The sequence below is a fragment of the Pelophylax lessonae genome, assembly GCF_965119305.1.
Source record: "Pelophylax lessonae genome assembly, chromosome: 7".
NCBI classification, from domain to species: domain Eukaryota; kingdom Metazoa; phylum Chordata; class Amphibia; order Anura; family Ranidae; genus Pelophylax; species Pelophylax lessonae.
The window spans coordinates 232,280,290-232,295,720 of record NC_138774.1 but is presented as its reverse complement, the minus strand read 5'-3'; the positions used below and the strand labels follow the sequence as shown (position 1 = coordinate 232,295,720).

At 46.0% G+C, this 15,431-nt stretch overlaps 1 protein-coding gene across 1 annotated transcript in view; it reads right to left on the bottom strand.

Annotated features, from left to right (window-relative positions):
- Positions 1-13,535, bottom strand: part of LOC309560708 (uncharacterized protein) — a gene marked incomplete at its 3' end in the record, with an annotated part of 48,125 nt that extends 34,590 nt beyond the window's left edge. The window contains exons 1-2 of the mRNA XM_082264334.1: positions 13,277-13,535; positions 9,414-9,587 (exon numbers count right to left, since the gene is read on the bottom strand). Coding sequence (XP_082120460.1) covers positions 9,414-9,587; positions 13,277-13,530 — 428 coding nt within the window. The 5' untranslated portion in view covers positions 13,531-13,535. The remainder of the gene's footprint in view (positions 1-9,413; positions 9,588-13,276) is intronic.
- Positions 13,536-15,431: the final 1,896 nt, after the last annotated feature.

Below are 15,431 nucleotides of genomic sequence, written 5' to 3'. Positions count from 1 at the left end.
CACTTCTGCATGAGAACGGCCATCTCATGGCTTCCTCTGACTACCCTTTTAAATCTAGAAGAGACATTTAAAAAAAGGTAGTGTGAGCCAATAAGATAAAAAAAATAATTTATATATATATATATATATATATATATATATATATATATATATATATATATATATATATATATATATATATATATATATATATATATAAACTATGCTCAAGTTCATTTTCAGAGTCCCAGTACAGTAGTTCCCAAACTCTCCTTTTTTAGTAACTGCTAGAAAGTGGTGGTAGAGGAGAAAGGGGGAAGAGGCCAGTTATTGATGGGGAAAGTGCTGAGTGTTTGAGGTTTATTGGGCACTCCAAGGAGGTAAACACAAAGTTAGCAAGCAGATGCCCAGGGTGCCTACTTTATGGAGCTAAAGTAATCTTGTGAAGTAAGATGAGGTTGTCAAAAAAGCCTATTTTTAGACTTTCATTTAGGAGTTCATCTTTTCTGAACAGTAGCTTAGCTAAAATTGAAAAATAGTTGGATATCATGGCCAGTTGCTGAGCAATTCAACACAAGTCAGCATGATCCATGGCACTCATTTCTTATCTCAGCTTGTGTTATCAGACAGGTCAGATGGCAATCACTGTCTTTGGGTCTTACCTCACTTCCTGTTGGGACATGAAGACAGAAAGTGAAGCCCCGTACACACACTACGAATTTCCGCCGACCAGTCGTCCGTCTTTTGTCCAGAGTGCGTGTCCGTTGGTTGGAATGTGCTCTAGACTGCACACTAATTTTCCTGTACGACAGTGATGTCATGTGTTGGATTGCTTTCTATGCTTTTTCATCTCTGAGCATGCCTAGTCTTGCTCATAAGATTTTTTCCTCGTCTAAATCTGTACTAACGAGATGAAAATCGGACGTGTGTTGACGGAGGACAAAAATTTTATAGCCTGCACATCAGGATTTTGTCAGCCGAAAAGTCGGAGTCGGCTGTCGAAAGCACCATACTAACAATCTGAAAATCGACAGATCGGTCGTCGGACGAAATTTCCCTTCCGAATTTCTTATCGTGTGTACGGGGCTTGAGTAGTAATCTCTCCAGAGGGGGGGGGGGGGAGATCAACAAACATTTTATTAAGGCTTTAAACATTTTACCTGGCAAATTACACATTTTCTGATACACGTTAGGGAGTTGATGCATTTCCTTATAAATGTACAATTCGTAACAGTAAGTATTGATTTTAGAACCTACCCTAGATTCCTCCATATGGAAATCCAATTCCCCTCCAAGCCAAAAAATATACTGATGAAAATCCTCTTCAAGCAACAACTTTTAGATATTTGGAGAGTGTTACATCTAGGGTCTAGAAACGGCACTTCTTTAGTGCCCACCAGTCTTAGTGTGAATAGGAACATTTCTTTCTGAATCAGCAAGTGTGTAATGGAACCCTCAATACCATTTTAAAACCATGGTGTGATTTGACCTCCCATCATTTTTCGCTATAAAGTCCACAGCCCTGACTCGTGAATGGACATTGCGCCTAAACGTCTTACTTCTAAAAATGACCCCACAAGCCATGACCAACTCTCGCACAGATGGTTCTTCGGATCCCACTTCACTACTCCTCCATTGGAAGCTTTAAAATCAGTCCTAAGGGGCATCCTATTTCAGCAGGGTACTAGGCAAAACAAAAAAATGTTCTGAACCGAATTTAATCACCCACTTAAACTACACACACTATTCTCGTACCCCTAAGGATGTCACCTATGACATAACACATAGGGTGGAGCCAGAATCCACCCTATACTGCATATACGCCAACCAGTCACAGACATTTTGCTTGTGGGAATAGACCCAGGATTGATAGGTCTGGAAGCCTATTCACATGTGTCTTGTAAGTGTAATATTTTTTTTTTTTTTTTTTTTTTTTTTATTATTTACACTATGGGGAGTACTTTTTTTTAGCCTATGTTCACATTGGTTCCGATTTGATATGTCAAATCAGAGCCAGTTGCCAGGAATGGCACCGTCTGAATCGTGGCGCCGCACTGATTCCCAAAAGTAGTTTCGGTGCTACTTTTGATGACTTTGGGAGGCTATTTTAATTGACATCTGTGCGGAAACATGCACAGATGTCTGTGAAATCGCCCTCAAAGTCAGACTGAAAATGCCAGTTTTAAATTGTGCAAGTTCAGCTGAACTCACACCATTTCAAACTGGCCCCAGTGTGAACTGGGCTCATGGTCAACATCAGCATATGGAGCCTTAAGGCCCGTACACACGTACCGATTGTCGGCCGTAAAGATTCGGCCGACGACCGATTGGCCGATTGTAGGCTTGTTAGTATGATGCTTCCGACAGCCGACAGCGCATTTTCGGCCGAACAGAATCTGTCGTGCAAGCATTAAAATTTTTGTTGGCCAACACCAGAACGGCCGATTGTTCGCCAGTCAGTACAGATTTTGGCCGACAGACAGCAGATTTGCAAGACTGGGCATGCTCAGAAAAGAAAAAACACACGGAAAGTTAACCATCACATGACATCACTTCTGCAGTTCGGCTGTTGTTGGCCGACAAAATTCGGGTGCAGTCTTTTGCACTTTTCAACAGACAAGACAGCCCTCGGACAAAAGACGGCCGATCGTTCGGCCGACGATCGGTACGTGTGTACGGGGCTTTATTGTTTAGTACATGCTGTTAGATGAGATCTACATCGCATCGCCAGAGAGGATATTGGAGACCCTGTGGAGTTACTATTCATTTATCCATGCCTTTTTTTACTTCTTTAATGAGGGTTATCACAATTTGGTAAGCCCCCATTCTGTATTCACTGGGGACGGGGAGACGCACTTATTGCCACCTGGCACTGGAGTTTGGAAGCCCGTTTCTCCTTTTGAGATATCTCCACAATAACAGTTACCTGTGATTTGGTTTATGCAACTTAATACACAACTTTGTATTCACACAACTGTTTATTTGAACTTCTTGCACTGATTCTTTTTGCACGGTTTAAGTATTTATGTTCAATTCATTTCAATTTTTTTTTTTTTTTTAACAACATTTTATTGAGACTTATCAAATGCAATACAGAGATACGATAGTGCAATATACAGTGCAACAACTCAAAAAATGGTAGAGGAAATCCAGCACCTGAAAAACATAGCAAGGTGAGGAACAAGTCTCAAACATTTCTTTTCTAGAACAAAAAGTACCACAGTGTACAAGGGCCCGGCCCCAAAGGGCCAGACATGCAACCACAAGTAGGGGTGGGGGGGGAGGGGGGGTAGACAAGGGTAAGAGAGGTGGGGAGGGTAGGGGGGGTAGAAGTGCTTGAAAGGACCAGAAGTATGGAATATGATAAGTAGGATGTAACACCACATGTTAAAGCAATATATGGAGTCATGTCGCTGTCAATACTAGGAAAATACATACATGCAATAAGGTAACATCAAAGTAGTGTGTAGTTCCCAGTGAAAGGCATCAACCAGTCATTTCAATCGGAATGTGTAAGGGCTAGGTAGTGAGCAGCGAGTACGATAGCTGAGTATGTAGATCCCCCGTGGCAGGGGGCGGTAGAAAAAGGCTAGAGTCTGGTCTGAGTCCATCCCACTTTTTCAGATGTTTGGAAGAGTGCCGGTGAGAGCACATAGACGCGTCCAGATGTTCCAGTTTCCAGAGTGCAAGAAGATCCGCTCTAATTTCCGCGAGAGTGGGTGGAGAGGCGTCAATCCAGTGTTGTAATATGGCTCTGCGAGCAATCGTGTAACAAGTGGATAGCCAGGGTTTAAAGTGTAGCAGGGAGGCCCTGCGGTGGGAAGGTATAGTACTGAGTTGTATGTCCAAGTGGCCAAAGAGCAAAGCATAGACATCCTTAGGGAGAGTACAGTTCACCAGGCGGGAGACAAAGAGAATCAGTTTATCCCAGAAGGTAGAGATAGAGGGACATTCCCAAAACTTATGAAGTAGAGTAGGGTGAAGAGACTTACACAACGTACAGTAGTGGCGTAGGTGATCTGGTGAGGCACGGAGATGGGGAAGATAGGCCCTGTGTAAGATTTTAAATTGTTGTTCCTTCCAGAATTCATTTTGGATATGACGACACGTGTAGAGATAGCCTTGTAATGCACATTGTTGAGCAAGAGGTGAGTTCAGTGCCTTGTTCCAAGGCGATGCCACTTGCGAAGCAATGGAGCAGAGACTGTCCGCATTGAGTGGATGATATAGGTGTGAAATTTTATGTTTCTGTGAGAAAATCCAGGTGTCCAGTAGAGATGCTTTGAACCTCAAAAATTTGGAGGGGCAGAGAGAGTTTGTAAAACTAAGACATTGCTGTACAAACAAGTGGTGTTGAGGGAGGACTCCATAGAGGTTAGAGAGGTCCATAAGAGAGAGGGGGGTTCCGGAGATAGGGTCATAAAATTGGGAGAGTTTGGTCAACCCCCTTGAAGACCAGGTAGAGCAGAGGCGTTGATGATGGGCTTGGGGAAACAAGGGGTGCCCCTGAATGGGCAGGAACTGGGAGATGTTCATAGGGATGTGTAGCTGTTTACGAACTGCCCTCCACGCCGCAATAGTATCCTTAAGCAACAAATTGGCTCTAAGATGAGATGGTAGATCCCTATGAGCACAGTGCAGCAGAGAGGTCAAATCGTAAGGAGCCACCATTTGTCGTTCCAACTCATAGTTAGTATATTTTGATTCCTGTCGTATCCAGTCCAGGCATCCCCGTAACAGGCTGGCCAGGTTGTATAACCTAACGTTTGGAAGTCCTATCCCCCCCTCCCGTTTCGCGAGGAATAGTTTGTTAAGGGCTATCCTAGAGCGGCGGCCATTCCACAGAAAGGAGGTAAGGGCCTTTTGCAGCCTTTGAACATCTTTGTGATGTAGAAGGAGCGGGATGGTTTGTAGAGGGTACAACAATTTAGGGAAACCTGACATACGAAAGAGGTGGCATCGTCCAAAGAAGGATATGGGGAGGGATTTCCAGTTGGAAAGGTCGGCAACCAGCCTATCGATAGTGGGAGATAAATTGAGCCTGTAAATGGAGGAAGGGTGGGTGACCTATTTTAATTCCCAGATAGGTGATATGGGTCTTGGCCAATTTAAGTGGAGAAGAGGAGGCCCAATGAGGGGTCCTAGTCGTATTCAGAGGCAAAATTTCGCTCTTTGAAAAATTTATACGTAGGCCAGAGCAGTGGCGAAAGGACTCAAATATGGATTGAATAATAGGGAGGTCGTGAGGGGGGTCCGAAGTGAAAACAAGGACATCGTCCGCAAAGAGAGCAGATCGGAGCTCCATGTCTCCCACCCGGATCCCCCGCAACTGTGTGTGGGAGGTGAGAATCCTGGAGAGGGGTTCTAGTGCCAAGTTAAAGAGTAAGGGGGATAGGGGGCAACCTTGTCTGGTTCCTTTGAATAAGCGGAAGGGCTGGGAGGAGAGTCCTGCGGCCACAATCTGGGCAGAGGGGGAAGCATACATTGCTTGGATCAGGTGAAGGACCGGTAAAGCCAAATTTTCTCAGGACCAACTCCAGCCAACGAAAACTGACATTATCGAATGCCTTTTCGGCATCAAGGGTGATAATGGCAGAATCCAAGCTAGGGTCAGCTCTTGCCGTTTCCAGAGCAACCAGAACCTTCCGAATATTCGAAGTGGCCGAACGTCCTTGCGTAAAGCCTGACTGGGCTGGATGAATGATGGTAGGGAGGAAGGATGCCAATCGGTTTGCTACCATTTTAGAGAGCAGTTTGGAGTCTAGGTTTAGAAGAGAGATAGGGCGGAATGAGCCTGGGTCCAAAGGGTCTTTTCCTTTTTTGGGGATCAATTTAATATGGGCCTGGAAGCCCGTGGGAAGATAGGGGTGCCCCTGCCAAATATGATTAAAAGCCGCACAAAGGGTGGGAGCTATGGAGGGGGCCATAAGCTTATAAAAGTCGGAGGTGTAGCCATCCGGACCGGGGGACTTCCCAGGGGGCAGCGCTTTAATGGAGGCTAGGACCTCCTCTACCGAGAAAGGGGCGTTTAGGGACTCTAGGTGAACTTCCGAGACCTTAGGAAGTTGAGCTGAAGCAAGAAATTCAGAGGCCGCTACCTCATCTATAGGGTCAGGACTATAAAGCGTGCTATAGAATTGCTCCAGAACCTTGACTATTGCATCCGGGGAGTCAACTACCGTGCCTTGAGGGTCCCTGAGAGCGGGAATATGTGTCTGGGTGTGTGGAGGCTTGCAGAGGGAGGCTAAAAGTTTTCCCGGCTTGTTCCCATACCTGTGAAACTGCCAGTTGCGGAACGAGGAGTGGAGGCTCTCCTGCGCCTCGGCCCACCGTTCAAATCGAAGCTTAGCTTCTTTCCAGTTTTCCCTGTTGAGAGGGGTATTGGTCTGGTTAAGTTCAGTCTGCGCCTGCCGCAGACACGAACTGGCCGCCTGATAGGCTGCATTTATCCTCTTCTTGTAGGCCGTGGCATAGGAGAGAATCCGTCCCCTCAGAACGGCCTTACCAGTCTCCCAAAGGAGGGTCGGGGAACAATCCGGTGTAGAGTTATGGGTCAGAAAATCCTGCCATGTGTCGTGCAAAATGGTACTAATGTCCTTATCTTTTGCAAGATAGGAAGGGAACCTCCACGACTTCTTGCCAGGGGTAGAAGGCGTGAAGGAGATAGTGACCGATACTGGGGCATGATCCGATATCACTATATCGTGAATGTGTGAGTGAGAGGTGTAGGGTAGCATGGAATCATTTGCGAACACATAATCTAATCGGGTCAACGTGTTGTGGGGGTGCGAGAAGAACGAAAACTCCCTGTCTATCGGATGGGACAATCTCCACGTATCTGTGAGGGCAAGGCTAGTGGCAAAGGAGGACAGAGGGGTGGGATGGGGGGTCGTCGAGGTACGGGGAGGAACAGCGTTTCCTGCCCTGTCCTCTTGAAGGTCCATACACTGGTTGAAGTCCCCCACCATCAGCAGTGGAAGGTGGAGTTAGGGTGCGAGAATCGGTGCGAGGGACTGGAAAAAGGATTTAGAGGGGGAATTGGGGGCATAGATACCCGCCAACGCCCACGTCTGTTGGAGTGTTCGTAGCTGGAGTACAGCGACCCGCCCATGCTCGTCATAGTGGGAGGAGATGAGGGCACTAGGATTGCGTTTGTGTATCAGAATAATAACTCCGCCCTTACCTTTGACTGCAGGGGAACCAAAGACTTGACCCACCCATAATTTTTTCATGCGATGAAAATCTTCTTCACGCAAGTGTGATTCTTGTAGGACCGCCACGTCCGCCTTCAGGCGTCTGAGATGCCGAAGAACGGCCATGCGTTTGTGGGGGGACCCGAGGCCCTTAACATTCCATGTTACCAACGTCATATGAGGGACCGGGACTGGATACGACTAGACAGAGGATAAAAACACCTAAAAAGAAACATGGTTACAACAACATGTCTCCACACTGCATATTCCATGAGACAGAAAAAAAGAGGAGGGGAAGAGAGACATGAGGGTTGGCAAGGGAGGAGGGTCAGGGGGGCCCTAGCAGAGCCCAAACACAGTTGACCCGAAGGACATAAGACAGGAAGCCCGTGCTTTGCTTTTTTCCACATGTAGCAGAGATCATTGTGAGGAACAGTGTTTCCGGAGTATTATGCTTGGAGCCCTGATTAGGGATAGAACCGTAAACCGCAACCCCCAGGAGAACCATAAGGTAATGGTAGCGGGTGCAAACGGGCAGGAAGCAGATTCCGGTGAGACTGTGCTCTGATGACAAGAAAGTGATTCTCAAAAGTAACTCTAGGGGAGCACCTGAGAATATCCTTGCCCCTTCAACCATGAGAGAAAATAAAATAGTGAAAACATCAGAAGCATGCGGTGAACATAGTCAAACTTGTAAAACTAACTTTTCAGGTGGTACAAAACCACCGTAACCGAGGGAACGAGCTGTTAGTGAACCCATAGACAGGCCATGTCGAAGCATGAGGTGATGATACTCATCATAAATCTGGTCAGCGGGTGCGAGATCTGGACCTGTGGTCTGAGAGCCTTTGTTTCTTGGCCGAGTTCCTCCGTGGACTTCTTTGGGCCCGGTTTCCTGGAGAACGTTGGGGGTGTTGACCGGAGGAGGATTCAAGGGTGATATGCAGAGCGGATTGGAGGTAATGGGTGGCTTCCTCTGGATAGGTAAAGGACTTGATTTCCCCAGCGGAATCCGTTATGCGGAGCGTTGCAGGGTAAGTCAAAGCAAACTTAATTGACTTGGCATACAATGCTTGACAAATCGGCTGGAAAGCTTTCCTGCGTTTTGAGACTTCTTGTGAATAGTCAGCAAAGATGAGCAGCTTGTGGCCATCAATTTGCAGACCCTTGGAGTTGCGGAACGACTTCAGAATTTGTTGTCTGTCAGCATAGTTTAGGTATCTGACTATGATGGGACGTGGTGTTCTCCTTTCATTAGAGGGGGGGCCGATCCTGTGTGCCCTTTCCACCGTGCATGAGGAGATGAGCCCCAGAGCTGCAGGGATGCGAGCCATACAGATGTCTGTGAGGGAGTCTGATTGGAAGGATTCAGGCAGACCAATCACTCTCAGGTTATTCCTTCTAGAACGATTTTCCAAATCGTCCAGCTTCTCTAGGATGTATCGCTGGGTTTGTCTTGCCTGCTGGTCTAACGAGAAGGAGCCTTGCACCTCCTCCTCAATGTCCGAGAGTCTGTGCTCCAACTCTGATAATCTATGGGAGTGTTCCCCCAGCTCCCGCCGGAGCTGAGCCATCCCCGCGGATATGGCCTTGTCCACCGCCGCTGTTATGGTCGGGGACAGGAGCGCCGCCACCGCCTGGGCAAGAGAAGCGACCTGGGCCTCAGGGATAGGTGAGGAGGCAGTAGTGTGAGGGGAAGAAGGAGCCGGCTGGGCCGCGTCCTCCATGTCTATGGCGCTTGAGGCCTGGTCCATCCCGGGAGACCTGGTCGGCGGAGCGGCCGATGGGGGGCCGTGTAAAACAAATTTGTCCATTCCTACCACGTCCTTAGGGATAGCGGGTGGTGTCCCAGGGGTCGGATGGGCTATGGATGCCGAATATTCAGATGCGATGTCCGGAGCCGCTGTTCCGCGCTGCCTGCTACATGGGCGCCGGAACCGGAAGTCCATTTCAATTTTAAGCACTGCGCTTCTGTATTTTACACAAACACACACACACACACACACACACACACACTATTGCCTTGGGCCCTAGCAGAGCTATATTTTGCCATAACAGAATTACTACAATTCAAGAATTAAAGAATCAGTCTACTCAATGTTGCAGAAAAAGGCCATCTCTACAATATTATGAATATATATAGCAAGTCTGACAGAGGATTTTGATAAATGATAGAGCTTCACAGGCACAACTGTATCCTGAAGAATTAATCATACCAGATCACAGTGCTGGGTCACCTACCTGAGAATGATGTCCTGGGTCTTCTCCTGCCACAGCTCATTCTGTAGGTAGTAACAAATACTGTGGGCATGGGTAAAGAACTCTGTATATGTGTTAAATGCCACCGAATCCATCCCACGTGTACACTGGCGGACAGTACTGCGTTCTGTGCAGGCTGGGTAGTCTCTCCCTGATCTGAAAAAAGATATACATTCCTTGTAATAGCAGAATATATAAAGACAAAATTGAATTGGCTTTAAAAAAGGACAAGGTCCCTTAAAAAAAAAAAATGTATAATTATATATATATATATATATATATATATATATATATATATATATATATATATATATATATATATATATATATATATATATATATATATATATATATACATACACACATACATATATACATACACATACACACCATTAATAAGACCTCATCTGGAATATGCAGTTCAGTTTTGGGCACCAGTTCTTAAAAAGGATATCGGGGAATTGGAGAAAGTGCAGAGAAGGGCAACCAAACTGATAAGAGGCCTGGAGGAGCTCAGCTATGAGGTAATATTAGAGGAACTGACTTTATTCTCTCTTGAGAAGAGGAGATTAAGGGGGATGGGAACAACATGTATTAATACATAAGGGGTTCATATAGTGAACATGGTGTCAGAGTTATTCACTTTATTCACTTTAAGGCTACGTTCACATGTCGGCGTAGTGGATCGCTGGCAGAATGCAATGGCACCCCAAATGCTGTGCGATATTGCCACGTTTTTCGCCTGCCGAATCGCGGGAACATCTCGCAAACAAAATCGCGGGTCGCATGACGCCCAAAAAAGGTACAAGAGCTTCTTTGGGGCGTCATGCGACCCGCGATTTTGTTTGCGCGAGGTTACCGCGATTCGGCAGGCGGAAACATCGCACAGCATTTGGGGTGCCATTGCAAATCAACGGCAACGCACAGGTGTCCTGCGATTTGCAATGATTTCCGGATCGCTGGCAGAATACCGGTGATTCTGCCCATGATCCACTACGCCAACATGTGAACATAGCCTAAGGTCAACACGGACAAGGGGGCACTCTTTACGTCTAGAGGAAAACAGATTTAGTCTCCAAATACGGAAAGTTTTCTTCACCGTAAGAGCTGTGAAAATGTGGAATAGACTCCCTCCAGAGGTGGTTCTGGCCAGCTCACTAGATTGCTTTAAAAAAAGGCATGGATTCTTTCCTGGGTGTACTTAATATAAGTGAGTACTGAAATTTTGTTAGGTAAAGTTGATCCAGGGAATATCCGATTGCTGCTCGGGGGATCAGGAAGGAATCTTTTTTCCCCTACTGCAGTATCATGCTTTGCTGGGGTTTTTTCGCCTTCCTCTGGATCAACTGCGATTGTATGGTTGGTTTTTCAATACTGGTTTTTTTTTTTTTGGGGTTGAACCAGATGGTCTTTTCAACCTGACTATGTAACTCTGTGGGTCCCCCTGGTTACCAGCACACAGCTATAAGCAAATGCAATCTCTTATTTCTTCAAGGCTCTCACTTCAATAATCAGTCCTGGCCCGGGTATTTGGTTGTTTATTGTAGAATAGGGATAGGAGAAGGAAATAGTGGGATACTCCGATTTAACTAGTCACAATGTTTGAGGACTCCCCATCTTCTCTACTTTGCTTAACAGGGGTTCCCTGAAATCAAAGAGTTACTTCAAGGGTTCCTCCATGTTAAAAAGGCTGTTCTAGAGACTACAGTTCAATGCCTCGAGATATACATTTAAAAAAGATACATTCACCTTTGAAAACAAAAAAAAAAAAAAAAAAAAAAACACAAACAATAAATGAACATTTTTTGCAGGCATTAATCCCGGTTCACACTGGTGGGATGCGGGAAACCCTGTAAATCAGTGCCCCAGTTCCCACATCACACCAGAATCGCACAGTGGTTCACACTGACATCTGCGAATCGCTGGGGGTGTCAATGTAAAGTGAATGACACCCCCAGATGGTTTGCAGATCGCAGTGTGAACGAAATCAAATTGCATTGGTGTAAACACCCATGTGATCCGATTCCAGTGCAAACCAAAAAAGGGTACTGCACCATTTTGGTGCGAATGCGATTTCAGCCATACATTTTGTATGGCTGAAATCGCATCGCACAGGCATCACATGTGATCTGGCCAGCAATGCGGTGAAAATCACATGCGATGTCTGGCATCACACTAGTGCAACCCGGCACTGAAAGAAGTAAAAAAAAAAAAAAAAAAAAAAATATGTGCATTTATTTATTACTAGAAGCCTACAAAGCATTGCACCTGCGATCAGCAGATGCCGGACCCCTGCAGACTGTGTAAACCAGGGAGCCAGGGATTTTTGCAGAACTACACATCCCATGAGGCATTGTAAAACTCTATTCACAGACATGACTAGGCATGATGGGAATTGTAGTTCCTGAACAGCTGGAGGGCCATAGTTTGAAGACCCCTGGTGTAAGCTGTCTGCTGGTACCTCGTACAAGAAGAAACAATGAACTACCTTCCTAGAACACAAAACAGCGCCCTGGTAATTCATTGAGAACTACAAGCTGACAGACACAAAGGCTGTTGGTACTTTTAGTTCATTTATTTTATTTTCAGAACTCTGAATGAATGACGCGGTCAGGGGGGTTTGGACGGCTGCAGAAGTGGAAACATGTTCCACCTAAAAAAACAGGGGGAACATGTAACATGTTCCTAAAGGTGAGCTTATCCTTTTGTAGCACTGCCCCCTTGTGGACTGCTGGATTGTTCACCTTGGGATCCCCCTGGGTTACCGTTAGCAACTTCAGCATGGACAATTTAACTCTTTACTCTCTGGCTCAATGATCAGTCTAGGAGATGTAGTTGGTTTTGTGGATTTAAATTAGGGATGGGAGAAAGGATACTCCAGAATTGAACTATTCAAAAAGTCTGTGGATGCAGCCAGGCTGCTGGTTCATCTTGCCACTAAATGAACTTTGGGATTAAGTCTCTGAGTAGATGACTTGATTGAATAACCATCTTTAGGGTACTTGCCTAGCACCCCCTTTCACTCCACCAGCGGACACCCGTCCTCTGACTATACTACTCCGGGGTGGCCCCTTCTCAGGTCAGGCCCCCAGACACGATCCCCTGTACTCACAAAATGGTTTTTATAGGTCTCCAGTGTCTCTACCCCTCCAGTCAGTTCTCCTGGACCTCTGGGTTCAGCTCATTCCTTCTGGTCCACCAGGCCGACCGCCTGCGACCACACACCAACTGTTACAGAGGAGGAAGCAGCCGCCACCCTCCTTCCGGGACTCTGCTCACCAGCCAAAGACCCCAAGCACATGTGCTCCTGGCTTTTATACCACACACCAGAATGCACAGAGACAACAAGTCTGTGCCAATCACTGGGGCTGTATCAAAACCTGAGTACACATTGGCCTGGTTTCCTCCACTGTCCAACATGCATCCCTATTGGAGCAGTGTGGAACACTCCCTAGACCAGATGACACACACTGATCAGACTTAACTCACAGATCCTGCTCGCTTATGCAGAGAATATAGAATTTACCTGCTTCTCCTCTGATAGGCAGACAGAGCCAAAAACTATACTCACTCTCTAGCCCCTACCTAGGAGGGTGCTACACTTGAATGTATACAAACTTATAAGTGGTTTATTGTATTTAAACTCTTAAATTTGGGACATTTCTGATCCTCTGAAATAAGGATTTGTAGCCAGATGTGGTTTAGCCTGCCTTGGCAGGCAGCTGCCAAGACCGGTTCTCATATTTACAGAGAAAAGGGGGTCATTTTTGATTCAAAAAGGTCATGATTTGGGATGACATGTCTTTGAATTTTAACACATTACTTTAATATACAGGTGTCTTTACCTTTCTAGATGGCAGTGAGTGAATGCCAGAGAGATGCGGCTTTGCTCCTCCTCGTTCAGATGTTTGCAGCCCACATCCACCCTCTGCAGGGCTCTACGCCAACAGTCTCCATAGCGGGGGTGCTGAGCAAAGTTCTGAAGAGCCAGCAGCTGGGTCTTCCCCTTCTCCAGAATACTGGCATCTGGATCACTCCTGACACTCCACAGAAAAAGGGCTGACAATACCAGGAGTTTTATCTGACCCGCATTAGCCATTGCTTCCTGGTGATCACAAACCACCACCTTAAGTGTAAAAAAAAAAAAAAAAAAAAAGTTAACCAAAGCTTGACCCTGAGACATTCATGTAAATCTGTGTGCCAGAGTCAGAGCAATCTGTGAAGACCCCTAGCAAAAATGTTAAAGCCCAGCTTGGAGCTAAATGTTTTTATTTATGTGACGGACTCTGGACACCCCGACTGGGTATCTCCACCAAGAAGCTGCTTCCTAAGCTCTGGAACACGAGATCTGTAAATCTGGCTATAGTTACCCCAAGAATTCGACAGTACAAGTTTTGCAGTCAACTAGAATCAACTCTTTTTTGAAACACAGGCACAAAGGAGATATACACTGTGGGACAATCCCCCCTCCCCCTTAGCAGCCAATCCACATACACATCCCATAATAAGTTGATCGTAAGGCAGACAGAAACAATAGAACAATGGGATACAGGTACTGAATAACAAACCCCGGCCCACCTCACTATCTAGCAAGGGTCTATGAGACACTCCTGCAATATTCTAGCAATCTTCATATATTTCCTGAGGGACACTGTTCAGAAATATTATTGTCCCAAGTGAAAAAGCCCCTGCCTCTTTCAACACAAACTACACATATAGAACCCGGGGTAACCCGAAATGTTGAGTCCAGTGTGGTTGTACAGCAAGCCTGATTAGTGCAGACCCAACTGGGGTTCTTGGTCACCCTGTGTCCCAAATAGGCACAGGGTGACTTACACATAGGAGGGGCCGGGGAAGCTGGATAAGGAGTTTCCCCGACCTCTCTAAAGTAATCTGGGTTCCACGAGCCCCCCACCAAAAGTGACTCCTGTCACAATTTACTTGCCTTCAAAATTGAGAGCCATCTCCCAAAAAGCCCCTTGTTTCACCACAAGATGTTCTTAGGCTTATGGCTAAATGATGCCCAACATTACTCAAAACACAGAAGACCAATGACTTTACAGTGAAAATAGAGCATCATGGCCCTATGAAGGGCGTCATTGTGGTAACCTTCATTTACACTAAATTGGTGCAGAGAGTGGCACTCATCCTATATGAATGACCAGCAAAAAGGAGAGTCAATGATGAAGGGGATCCTGCAGGTTTGCATGACTGGGCTTAAAGTGTTACTAAACCCACAACAGTAAAATCAGTGTGTATATGCAGTAAAGCATGCTTGTTATACTCACTGTGGAACCTAATGGATTGATCCTCTGCCTTATGTAAAATGCTGTTTGATCCTGTCTCCTCTGATCCTCTAATTCCACAATCCCCCATCCATCTGCTGATAGAACAAAGCCTTGAGGGCACTCTGCACACGCTCACTTTGGTGTGTATTGCTTGAGATTTATTTATTTATTTTTGGGAGGGTGCATGTGATCAGCACAGGGCCAATCAGCACTGCCTAGACAGAGGGTCAGGAGTCTTGCAGCCTCATAGGACAGTCAAGAGTAGAATGAAAACTCCTCCTACATACTTTAATCATACACCGATAGAAGTCACAAAACTGCTATATATTGCTGATTTGTATACCACTGGGGGGTCATAGCCCAGAGCTGGCTTGAAGGGACCACATGGCTCTGATCTCTATGCACCCATCTAGCAGAAAAAAAGGGGGTGGGGGTTGCTTTTAAAAAAGAGTCATATAGAGGTACACAAACTGACTACAGTTAGGCCCCTCCTAAGCAGATCCGCCTGCTCAGCTGGGATCTCTCAGCTGATCCCCACTGAGCAGGCAGATGACAGGTTTGTGTCAGCACCCCTGCCTGTGAGTTATCATAATGTTGATGATCGTAACCAGTTGCCGACTGCCCCATAGCAGATTTACTGCTACAAGGTGGTTGCACTGAGCAGGATCATATATATATAATTTTTTTTTATTATTACACACACTCCTGCATT